Source organism: Chinchilla lanigera, unplaced genomic scaffold (assembly GCF_000276665.1).
Source record: "Chinchilla lanigera isolate Chin_1 unplaced genomic scaffold, ChiLan1.0 scaffold00076, whole genome shotgun sequence".
NCBI lineage: Eukaryota > Metazoa > Chordata > Mammalia > Rodentia > Chinchillidae > Chinchilla > Chinchilla lanigera.
Window position 1 is genome coordinate 364,381 of NW_004955477.1, and position 12,874 is coordinate 377,254.

At 45.3% G+C, this 12,874-nt stretch overlaps 1 protein-coding gene across 11 annotated transcripts in view; it reads left to right on the plus strand.

Moving 5' to 3' along the window:
- Tacc2 (transforming, acidic coiled-coil containing protein 2) overlaps nucleotides 1–12,874 on the plus strand; it is a 213,111-nt gene that overhangs the window by 25,391 nt on the left and 174,846 nt on the right. For 10 of the 11 annotated variants that reach the window (XM_013503062.1, XM_013503064.1, XM_005401923.2 and 7 more), the window contains exon 3: nucleotides 3,705–3,764. The exons of the other annotated variant lie outside the window; for it this stretch is intronic. In XM_013503062.1, coding sequence (XP_013358516.1) covers nucleotides 3,705–3,764 — 60 coding nt within the window. The remainder of the gene's footprint in view (nucleotides 1–3,704; nucleotides 3,765–12,874) is intronic. 11 annotated transcript variants of the gene reach the window in all.

A 12,874-nucleotide genomic window follows, 5' to 3' on the forward strand; every position in this document is an offset into this window, starting at 1 on the left:
TAAACTGTATCCCATATCCCAACCTTTTTTTTTCAAGACAGGGTTTCACTAAGGGTGCCCAGGCTGGAGTTTTTCAAAATTGTTTTAGCTATTTTAGGATCTATAGTTTTTCCATATAAATGTTACAATAAACCTATGTCTACCACAACTTACTGAAATTTGAGAGGAGTTATATTAAATTGATAGATGAACTTGAGGAGAATTGATTTCCTTACTATATTGAATTTTGTAATCCGTGAACATATGGTATCTCTCCATGTATGTAGGTCATCTTTATTTGGTTCATCATCACCATTTTTTAGTCTTTAGTAAACAGATCCTGTATATGTCTTGTTAAAATTACACTTAGGTGTTGCATTCTCCCTGAAGTGACTATAAATGCCCACATGTTTGTAGTTTTAGTTTCCCTTTGCTTATAGTTAATGCACTGAGTTCTGCATGCTGATGTTGTATTCTATGGTATTGATGAACTCAGTTATTAGGTCCAAGGGGTTGTTTTAGTTATTGATCCCTTAGGGTTTTCTATGTATGGAATCATGTTATTTGCGAACAGGTACAATTTTCTTTCTTCTTTTGTTTCCTTTCCATTCTGTATGATTCTATTTCTTTTCCTTTCTCTTTTTCCACTATTACACTGACAAGGACTCTCAGTGCTAGGTTAATTAAGAGAGTAAGAGTGGATATTCTTACTGCATTCCCACTCTTAAGGTGAAAGCATTCAGCATTTCACTATTAAGCAAAATATTAGCTGTAAAGGTTTTTATTTTTTATCAAGTTGGGGAAGTTTCTCTCTATTGTAGGTTGCTAAAGATTTTTTGAAAATCATGACTAGGGGCTGGATTTTATTAAATGCATTTGTGCATCAATCGATATAATCACAGTATCTTTCTTCTTTGGTCTGATGATATCTTGAATTTTACTGACTGGTTTCAAATATTGAACCCACCTTGCACACTGGGAATAGTTCCCCCTTGATCGTGATGTATAGTTATTTTGATATGTTGAGAGTCAACCTGCTAATACTTTGTTGAAGAATCTTGTGTCTAAATTCATAAGAACTATTCTGTAGTTTTCACTTTGGTCTGGTTTTGGTATTGAGGTAATATTAGCCCCATGCAATGAGTTGAAACTTGCTTTCCCCTATTTTCTAGAAAATTGTGCAAGAGAAATCTTCCATTTAAAAAATGCTGGCCAAAAAAGTGCTGGAAACAATTATTTGTGTGCCTTTTGTGGACCCAACAATGTACCTACAAGCTGGAGTTGGCGCAGATCCCCCTCCTGGCTCTACCCTTGAAACCACGTTCCATCTTGTGCTTGGGTACAGGAGGGCATGCCATCAGTTAAGAGCTCTCCACACCGGACATAGTTTTTTTTTTGGTACCAGGAATCAAACTCAGGACCTTGTGCTTGCCGGGCAGGCACTATGCCTCTGAGCTACATCACTGACCCCACATTGGACATACTTTGGCATTTATTCTTCCTCATTAACAAACCAAGAAGCTCAGCTTCAACCTTTTCCCTGAGGCCTCTTGGATCTGTTTGGACACCAAACTCCTTACAGGCCACTGTTAGCTACAAATAGGATAGAGCAGTGGTTCTGACCCCAGGGTGACTTTATCCCCCAGCAGGTATTTGGCAATGTCCAGAGATAATTTTGGTTAGCACAACAGATTCGAGGTACTACTGGCATCTCATACACAGAAGTCAGAGCTGCTGCAAAATATTCTAGAATGTACAGAATAGTCTCACACAGCAAAGAGTTACCCAGAACCCAATAGCAGCAGTGCCAAGGTGGAGGAATCCTGAGCAGAGGAACATTTGCCTTGCCTGCTTTGATAGAACTTCTGAGTGTGGTAAGTAAGCTTCCCTGACCTGAGGTGAATGTCACCATGAGATGGTAGTTTTGGGTGGCTTACGTTTTTCTTCCCACTATCTTTACTAAACCACCCTGCTCAGAATGGAATGCTTATTGTCTAGCTACCGTAGACTCACAGAAATAGAATTGCTTTCAAATAAAGGGTAAGGACTTTTGAAAGGCTTTTCCTCTTATGTTGCCAAAATGCTTGCCAGAAAGGTGGTATTGACTAAGCTTCTCTTATCGTGGCATGAGGGCCCATCTCCCCTGTCCTTGCAAACAAGGGCATTTCAATGCTTCAAGGCTTTACTAATCAAAACGATCAAAATGCTCCAAGGATTTAAATACCCTTATCCCACACTCTTTTGCTATCTCTTCCCTCACTTTACATGTCCCGCCAGGTCCCAACCCCATCCTTCCTTCTCAGTTTCTGTCCAGCTGGAGGAATCAGGAGATGCTTCCCTGGCTTTGCAAGTTTTCGCATCTCCAAACTCAGCCAGGCACGAGGCCCCAGGACTTGCAGGGACTGCCCTTAGGATTCCAGGACTGGAATAAGCTTTGCCTTCCGTAGAGAAACAGATAGGAATGAAGTGTTGGGATGTTTGGCTGCTGACCCCATGGAGCTTGTTTCAGATTGTCTTTCCACATCTCCCGGATATCTTTACTTAGATCACCCACAGCCAGCCGAGTTCCTCAAACTTAGCTTCTCTCCCTGACCCTCTCCTGCTCCTGAATTCCTTCTCCTGGGCAGGATAATTTACCTTGCTATCCAAGACCAAAATCTGGAGATCACCTCTGACTTTGCCCAATAACTACCCACTCGTCTATTAATTAATTAATGGCTGGCCCTTTAGATTTCCTAATTTTTAGTATAATTAAGGCTTTGGGGGTTTGCAAGAGTCAGAAGCTGTCTCTAATGCCTTTAAGCAGAGAAAGGAGTTGTTGACTTACAGAACTGAGAAGTCTGCAAGCTCTAGCCCCAATGTTGGCTGAGTCCAGAAATTCAAAAGATGATGCAGCAGTTCTCTCTGGAACTTGCTGTATTTTCCTCTGTAGTTCCGTAGTATTCAGGCAGGTGCCATCAGATCAGGAAAAGGAAAAGATACCCCCGGCAGCTCTGTCCTTCCGTGTTTCTCCCAGAGAGTCCAGCTCATTACCCGCCTCTAAGGAATTAGACCACCGCCAATTATTCCATATGCACTTTCTGAGATCAGTCATTGTGCCCAGCGTAGAGGGTTCTCTTGTAATCAGCCCAAACCATAGACTAGCGCCCTGTGAGGCACAGGTGAGCCCACCTCGATCATCATCCGTCAACATAGCTTGGAGCAGTTTCTCAAAGGACAGAGAGGCAACACAGATCCATTCCATTATCTTGTCCAACAGTTTTCCCCGTTGCCAGCCCTACCAGACACCTGGATCATTGTTGACCCTTCCAAACTGATTTCTCTGCCTCCGAGGGCTCCCCTGTCCCACCCAGGCTCCCATTTCTCTCTGGAGGTGTCTCATCTGTGAAGATGCACTTGGGGTCCCTGCATCCTGTTTACAAGTGAACGCTTGGAAAGACAGATGTGACCTGAACGAATATTCTGTGCATAGAATAAGGAACGAGTGTTGCAGACCAGCCATGTCATCAAGGCAAAGGATGAGGAACCAGCCTGCCCAGACCTAACCGTTGTCATGTTTAAATACCATCAGGCCACGGCTTCCTCTCTCTTCTCTGATTTTATGTGGTGGCCACAGACAGGGCAGGAATACATTGCACAGTTTCAGCCTGGGATAGAAACCAGAAGTCCTGCGGGGCTCCTGTTCTCTATGGCTTCTGCTGACAGTAAGACTCCTTTGCTTTCAGCAAGAGGACGCCAACTTGCATAACGTCATCCTATGGCCTCCAAACCCTGATCCTCTGCAGGTATGGCGCATGTGGCGTGCTGCATGGTGCCTCCCTAACATCTAGATGGCTGCAGCATGTGGTGTGACATGTGTGTTTGAATATTTAGGTTTTCTCTCCCTTCTTCTCTATTGCCTATTCCCACCTACCCCCAGTAAGTTGTAAAACTCAGTAGAAATCAACTATACATGTTTAGCTTTTTAGAAATAACATTTTGGTGTGTGTGTCCAAGAACTGGCTTGGTTGATATGCTGTGAGATGCTGAATAAGACTTATAGAACACAGATGCTGGGAGCCAGTACTAATCCTTCTGGACTCTGATACTTTGATTTTCTTGGTCCTGGACTGAGGTTTGGAATGGTGTGGAGGCCTCACCTCTGCCATCACTGATTTTATGATTGATTTTTCATAAAAAATACATTAAATTTGGAATCAGCAGCTAGTGTCATTATGCAATAATGCACCAGCTGAGTTCACAGTTCTTCCTCTGCTTAAGGTGTTGGCCATCTGCTGGAGGGAGGGAAGGAAATTAAAGAGCTTTGCTTCCATTTCACAGTAGGTTTTCCTGGAGCAGAGGTGGAGGGTAGTGTTTGCTTGTGAGTGTGGTTCAGGGGGCAGTGAAGAACCCATCTTCTCATAGACCTGCTATAAAATCCCCATCATACCTGTCCAGGTGTGTCATCCACATAAATGTTCTTTGCTTTAAGAAAGGCTGCTCTACACCTGACAGTGGCTGCTAGGTAAGTGTACTGATGCCTTTGTTTTTCTGCATATTCCAGCAAGGAGTGGTATTTGAGGTTGTGAAACAACATAGCTTATTGTATAGAGTGTGGTGAAGCTTTCACACCACATGTATGGTGTGTGACTTTATCTGGCCCTCCTCATGATCCCATGAGGTGGACAGGCCCAGGTGATTACCCTTGTTTTGTAGTCAAAGAAAGAGGCTCAGAAGGATAATCATTCCATGTCACTTGAATGAGTGGCGGAGAGTCAGAACCTGGTCTCCAGAGGGTCAGAAAGAATGGCTAGGCCAGTGGTTTTCAAACTGTGCTCTAGGGAATCCTGGAGGCTTCAGAATTGCTTCGAGGACAGGCGCAGGGTTAAGGGGAAAGTTGAGAGGAGGGAATCTAAACCACCAACCCACTCACTGTCCATCAGTGAAGCTTGCCTTGCATGGCCTTAGATGGTAAGGCTTCTGGGAGAAAATATTTGGGAATTAGAGTGGGAAGTCTGCCTCCATCTGTTCCCCTCCCATCATTTTTCAGTTTTGTGTGGTCGGTAGGAAGGGCAAAGCAGTTGTGCACTGCTACCATCAGTGAGAGTTAGGGACGAGAAGCCAGTTTGGAGACCTTTAGTCCAGGGCTCCTAAAGATGCCTCTGCCAGGGGAGGAGCACTGGGGTCTGGCTTAGGACGCCACACAGCGCTGTGCAGCAGCACTAGAAAGCTCAGTCACAAACTCCCACCCAGGGGCCATTCGTGGAAAGTTTCGAGTGGCAGGAGCTTGTTTAGATGCTATGGGCGCGTAGGGGAGCAAAACCAACAAGGTTCTCTCCTCATGGAATGTACATCTAGTGGGGAGCCAGACAAGCAAGCGAACAAATGGAAACAACCAACAAGTAAATGCAATGTTTTTATTCAGCACAGATGGAACTGGAGATCATGATGTTAGGTGAAATAAACCAGGCACAGAAAGATAAGTATGATGATCTTACTCTTATGTGAGGCCTCAAACACTTTGATCTCATAGAGGTTAAGAATAAAATGGTGGTTACCAGGGCATGGGGGCATGGGCCAGAGGGAAAAAGTTGGTCAACAGGTATTAAGTTACAGTGAAATAGGAATAAGAGGCCCCAAACAACAGGTAACCTACTATGCATCTCAAAAAGCTGGAAGAAAAGATTTTAAATGTTTTCATGATAAAGAAATAATAAAAGTTTGAGAAGATAGATATGTCTGACCTGATCTAAACCTTACACAATACAAGTGCATATCAAAACATCACATGGCACTCCATGGTTATGGTGTAGATAAAATGGCCCCCAAAGTCTCATATGTTCAGATGTAGAGCTTTTGGAAACGAAATGGATCATGGGAGCACTCTACTCATCAGTGGATTTGTCTATTGACGACTTTATACAGAAGGTGCTGCTTGGAGGTAGAGCCCGGTCAGAAAGGTGGGTCACTTGGGGTGTGAACTGGAAGGGTGTATTCTTGTCCACGGCGCCTCCCTTGTCTCTCTCTACTTTCTGGCTGCCGTAAGGTGAGCAGCTTTTCTCCACCATGCTCTTCTGCCATATTGTTCCTGCCTTGGAGCCAACCAACCATGAACTAAACCTTCTGGAAATACGAGCCAGCAATAAACCCCTCTCCCTTTGCTCTGTCCAGTATTTTTTGTTCCAGCAATGGGAAAGTGACTAACACACACTTTAACATGTACAATTTTTATTTTTTGTAGCAGTTGAAATGAATTTAATTAATTAAAAAAGAGCTCATGGAGTGCCTACTGTTTACTAGGCTCTATTCTAGCATTTAAATGATTCAGCTTTGGCCTGCCTTTATGTAGTTTCCCTTTTTCACAAGGAAAACAGACAAAAAGCCAGTCAACAAGTCAGCATTCTGTAATATTGCTTCCCAAACAGGGCCTTTCTGTTTTGTCTTCCTTTCTTATGGTGCTAATGGAGAACAGAATTTACCCTTTCCACCATGTTTAACTGTACAGTTCTGTGGCTCATTATTCTAGACGGATGCAGAGGCCCTGGGATAATAGCAGGCAAGAATTCCTGGGAGACCAGAGGGGCATGACTGGGGGTGCAGGACATTCTTGTAGGAGGAGGAAAGAGATGTTCTTGGTGGCATCAGGGCCCAAAAGGGGCTCTGGCTTTGCAGGTGGGGAGAGACAAAATGGCTCAGAAGTAACATTAGTGAGCAATAAGTTCTCTAACTATTGCCAAGCCTGACATTCTGTGAGTGTGGGGGAAAGGTCAGCTAGCCCTTGACCGGGTTGCAAGTTAGTGGGTTCTTGGGGGTCAGTCAGGAGTTAGGCAAGGTGAGGAAGTCAAGGGTCTGTTCTGTGAAGATCCTGAGATATTCGAGGAAGGGGTGGATTGCTGATCGGGGGGCAGAGAAAGGGGTAGGGGTGGAGAGCCGGTGAGACGACACAGAGGCGTATGCAGCGGGCATGGGACTTGGAGGAGGAGCTACAGGTGCCTGGGTGGCAGGACCTCCATGCACTCACTGAGGGAAGTGGAGGCATCAGCATCTTCTCTGCGCCTCTTGGCAGGGGGCCAACAAATTATGTGAATTGAATTTGCTCTTGAAATTTATTGGCAACGACCAAACTGTTGAATTAATTACTGACTGTTTTCCTTTATTCAAGAGGTCAAGTTTAATAATATCGCAGCAGTCCTACTCTTGGATCCCGCTGATTAGTCACGGTTGTTTTTTGTTTCATCAGCACAAACGCTATTTAGGCTGAAACTTAGTAATATGGCTTCAGTTTCCGTTCTGTGTTCCAAGGGAAGAGAAGCCAGTGACAAAGAAAAATTCCTACTCTAGACTGCAGCCTGATCCACCAGTTTGAGGGTGTTTCCTTTTAGTGAGGTGAGGCCTTTCGACCTCAGATCAGACCCTTGCCGCTGCTTTTACTTCACTCTGAGTCCTGCTTGTTATTCCTGCTGCTTCCTTCCCATGACTGACTCACTCAGACCTCTTGGCAGGCCTCAGGCTGGCGGCACTGAATCTCCTCAGATGCAGCCCCAAGCCTGGCCTTTCCTCCCCAGGGAGCCCCCTCCTTGCACATACGCTGGTTGGAAATGAAAAGAAAGTTGTATGTATAACCAAGTCTGCGAGGCCAGTGGGATGTTGAATGTTGGGCCAAGATGAGCCTCCAGCATCCCTGCGGTGTCCGGTCCTGGTTTGTGTGAGTCCTTGCTTGGGACAGAGATGGTGGCAGAGCTGGCTCAAGCATGGCCTCCACATGATAGCCCTTCCTAGGGATCAGGCATCATGGCTGGCATGAAAACCTCCATGGTAAAAGAAGGGCCATGCCAGCCTGTGATTCCCAAGTCATGAAAGTGGCTATGACAGTTGTTCAGTTCTGGGAGCCCAGAAAGGGCACATGAGCTCTCATTACACTGATTCCAGAGAGGAAGAGCAATGCCCGAACCTGCCCAGGTAGCCACTTTCTGGATTACACCAGGGCCATGAGCTTGTCACCACCCTGGTCTATGACTCTGAAGGAGTAGAGAGCCAGAGACAGACATTCAGTCCTATTGTAATAAGGACCTAACTTAAAAAGGACTCCTTTCAACCAGTTCCACGGTCTGGGTGTTTCTGCAGCTAGAGGCTCAGAAAACATGATTTTCAGCTGTGGAAACAGTGGTCAGTGTGGTGAAGCAAGAAGACAGGTGCAGAGGCCCGGCTGGGCTGCTTCTCTGGGGGCTGTTGTATGCACTCCCCGCTGGCAGTGAGCAGGCAGCCAGCGAGCTCAGAGGACTCCCAGCCCAGCCCTCACCCAGGCACATCACTCGGGTCCTGGCTCAGTGCACACGAAGCATCCGGGGGCTAAGGGTGGCTCCTGGGGAAGCCTCAGCACTGTGGGCTCTGCTGCAAATTCTCTGGTCCTCATTTCTGCCAGGCTGAGGTCAACTTTTTCTTGTTATTATTTTGCATCATAGATGAACAGCCCATAAGCACACGTATGTGTTGTTGACAGCTACAAATGCCCGGTGCTGAGTGGAACCAAAAGATACCATCTTCAGTTCTGAGGAACCCAGGACCCTAGACTAGTGCTGTTTCTTAGTCACTTTCTTTGTCCTTGAGACACAATACCCGACACCCACAATTTAAAGGAGGAGATTTATTTCGGCTCACAGTTTTCGAGGTTTCAGTGCACTGTGCAGTATGTCCCCTCCAAGGCAGGGTGGTATGGCATGGTGAAGGGGCATGGTGAAGGAGTGCTACTCGACACATGGCAGACAGGAAGTGGACAGCCTTCAGGGGAGGAGCTGTGAAGGGAGATATAATCTTCCAAGTCAAGCCTACAGCAACTCATCTTTCCCTACCAGGTCCTACCTCCTACCAGCAACTCAGCTATCATGCCGCATAATCCAGTCACCTCCAAAAAACCTCATCTATGCATGAAGCTTTGGAGGGGACATCTAGATATAAACTATAACATGCTGAACAAGCATTTTCTAATATTCTCCTAGCAGTATGTGGGCCTTGGGACGATTTAACAGTATTTCATGGGAAAGGGATTGAGAAAAGAAAGTTACCACAGATTCCCTACAAAACAATGGAGAACTTCTCTACCGGAACTTGTCTGCTTCTACAGCTGGGTGGTGGGATCCCCTGGCCCAGAGGCAGGCTCATTGTCGCAGGCACAGTCACCAATGTATGCAAACAAACTGGCTCTACATTTGGGTCAGATGCTTCTTTTGAAAGGACTGACTGACTGGCACTAAGCTGAGGTAGCTACCTGAGGTCTCAGTTCATGAATTTTGAACCTGTTCTTCTTATAATAAAAACAATAACAATCACAGCATAGGGGCTGGGGATTTAGCTCACCGGCAAAGCACCTGCCTGGCAAGCGCAAGGTTGTGAGTTCGGTTCCTGGTACCGGAGAAAAACAAAAACAAAAACAAAAACAAAAAATCACAGCATATATGATGTCTACTATGATCTAGTCATGTGCTAAGTGATACTTAAATATTGTTTTATTTAACCTTCAAAACAACCTGTAATTATGATCTCCTTTTATAGGTACATGATTATGGCCCTGTAAATATAAAACCCAAAGGTTGACAGCTAATCTCACTGGTAAATCTTCATTTTTTGTTTTGTTTTGTTTTGTTTTGCCTTTTTGAGACAGGGTTTCACTATGCAGTTCAGGCTGGCCCTGAACTCCCTTTGTAGCCCAGGCAGGCCTTGAACTTACAGCAATCTTCCTGCCTCAGCCTCCCAAGTGCTGGGATTGCAGGTGTGTGCCACCACGTCCTGCCAATCTTTGGTTTTAAAAACACTATAGCTGGGCATGGTGGCACAGGTCTGTAATCCCAGCACTCAGGAGGCTGAGGCAGGAGAATCATTGCAAGTTCGAGACCAGCCTGGGCCACAAGGTAAGCTCAAGGCCAGCCCGAGCTGCATAGCGAGACCTGCCTCAAAAAGACCAAATAAATAAATAAATAACATAACATAACATAAAACCACTATACTCAGATTCCTGCTCTTTTATTTTTGAGTCAAGCCTCATGCTGCTGTAACCTGAGACCACATGGGCATAAGAATTCTAGAGGGCCCAAAAAGTAAGTTTTTGGTATTTCAGGTCTACCCAAGGAAACATTGCAGAACATCACTGGCCACCCTGACCGCCCAGCTCCTTGAATAAGGACTCTCTCCCCCGCACGCACAGTTCTGTGCCTCCTACTCTTGTCAGCTACTGGCGTGGGAAGGCAGGGATTGCAGTCCTCATTTTACAGGCAGAGAACAGTCTCGAGTTGGCAAACTGATCCTGCACTAGGATTTGGGTTTTCTCACCTTGTCTACTCCTCCTTAAAACACACTGCTTCTAACGTATTAAATGCATCCAGGACATAAGTATTGGGCATCGTTTTGAAGTCTCAAAGATAGCCCTTTTCCCTGCTGACTAAAGCAGTCATGGTGTAACTTCTTGCATTCTTTGATGTTCCTGAGTCCTTTTAGGGTAATTCCCACCACTTGTGACCCAAATGCTTCTGAGCAAGGAAAGGTAGATATCGACTGAATGTGTATTCTCATTCATTCTCTAAACTCTAAGTTCTGTGAGAATGGGAATCATATCTTTTGTTTTAATTAAACCTTTTACTTAGACTATTTCTATACTTTCAAAAAAGTTGCAAAGATAGTACAGAGAAAACCCGTGGCGAAGCTCCCCCCGCTACTCTAACAGTTTATCAGCTTGCACCACACTTTTTACACTAGTGCCTACCCAGCATGTGGTCAGGCCTTAGTATACGCCAGGCTTGGTTATTGAAATCATGCTGCAGACTCCGTGCTGCTATTTTCTCCATCTTCTGCCTTTCCAGTATTAGGAACTGAATGCAGCTTTAGGCTACTGAGCTAGATTCCCAAGCCCTTTTATCTTGTTTTTTTGTTGTGAGATAGGGTCTTACTAGGTCTTACTAAGTCATAAGTTGCCCAGGCAGGGCCCAAACTTGTGATCTTCCTGACTCAGCTTCCCAGAATGCTGGGATTACAGCATTTTTTAAAGGAAGAATGAGGATGCAAACCCAGCTCGCTCTGACGCCAAATCTTGTTCATTTCTTCCAGAGTATCATAGTGCATCATGTTAGGAAACACTCAGTTGGGGAGGGCTAAGGACCCACCTGTGCACTCTCTCCTTTATGGGCCTCACAAGGTGCCTGCTACCCTAGCGTGGGTGGACTGACCCCTTGGCCTGCATGATGCCTGCATCCTGGAGCCATTTCAGTCTTTTCTGTTCCCCTTGGAGGGGAAGAAAGATCAGGGATGACTTAGCAGAACTGGTGTGAACAGTTGCCTTCCCTTGACAGGGCAGCAGCATAGCACATGTGTTCATCCTCCTTATTGGGCCAGCCTGGCAGTTGTTTCTGAAATCCGACTCCTGGTGCCATAGGAATGACATTTGGTCTACTTCCCAGCATTCCCTTCCCCTCACGCTGCTCCCAAGAACCTCAGTCAAAGAGTGGACAATGTGGGTAGACACTTAGGTCTTGAGTTAGCCATGCTGATTAAGCATGCTTTAATTCATTTTACTGGCATGGTCAGAGAGATGGAGCACAGTTAAGAGGTAAGTAAAGTCAGTGAAAAATAATTTTTCAATGGTGAGTGCTTCAGCTCTTGGCAGAGGGATTTTTCAGGCCTGGAAAGTTGCTGTAATTGTTTAAATGTTACTTTAAAGGATTAGGGCTTTTAAAAGATTAGAGCCCAAGGCTCTGGAGTATTCAGAGTCAAGGAAGACTGTTTACCAAAGCAAGAGCAGCAAAGGAAAGATTTGGAGAAGCAACCGGGCAAGTGAGTTCGTCATGGGAGGGTTGTGATGGCTTTTCCAGCCTGCTGCTATTTGGAAGTGCAGTTGGTCACTCTAGCAATGCGTGCTGTTGGTAGTGGTGCCTGTTTACAGAGCAGGAACCCAGTAAGCAATAGCGCTTAGTACTGTTGCTAGGATAGGGAAAAATGAAGGCCGGATTCGAAGACAGCAGGAAACACTGACAGCTCCCAGGGCTAAGCACGTGTCCCTCAATTTACAGAAGAAGCTACTGGAAAAATGAGAATTGATCTTTCATACATACAGCAAATATTTAGACAGTGCCTCTTCCGTGCCAGGTGCTATTCTAGGACCGATTCTGGCCATCGGATTTGGGCTCTGGAGCCCATTATTCACACATACTCAGTTGTTTTAGTTACTTGGAGCAGGGCAACAAGATGGCAGAGACCATAAAGCTACAATTTCCACTGTTGGTGAAGTAGCGTAAAGCAGTGCTCAAGAGCACTGACGCTGGGGCCAGACTCTCCAGGTTCAAATCTCAGCTCCACCACCTCTAAGCTGTGTGGCCTTGGGCATGTGATGTCTCTGTGCTCTTATCTGTGTTCTTCTCTGTAAAATGAGATTATAAGGATTACATCAACTTAAATATATAAAGTGCTTGAAAGAACAGTACTTGGCACATAGAGAGTGTTTATAATATGTTTACTGTTACTGTTAGGGCAGAAAGGATGCTATCTACGTGTTACATATTAATATTGCTGTGAAAAGAGGATTGGACTTCAAGGCAGAAGACCTGGGGAGAAGCCACTTAATCTTTGTTTCTCAGCTGGAAAATGGAAAGCATTGTTTTTCCTGCCTAATCAGTAAAGAGGGGTTTTTGTAAGAGTAAGAGGGCTGTTAAAGCCCTTTGAAAAGGACAGTGAAGGTGCCCTTCATGGGGCTAGCTCTGTTCCTTGCATTTATTTATTTGTATATGCATGTTTGGATTAAACCCAGGGCTTTGCACATACTAAGCATGTACTCTACTACCGAGCTATACCCCCAGCTCTGTTGCTTTTATGGTTAATTAATTTTTGCAGTACTAATTGAACCCAGGGCTTTTCCACTGATCACAGCCCCAGCCCT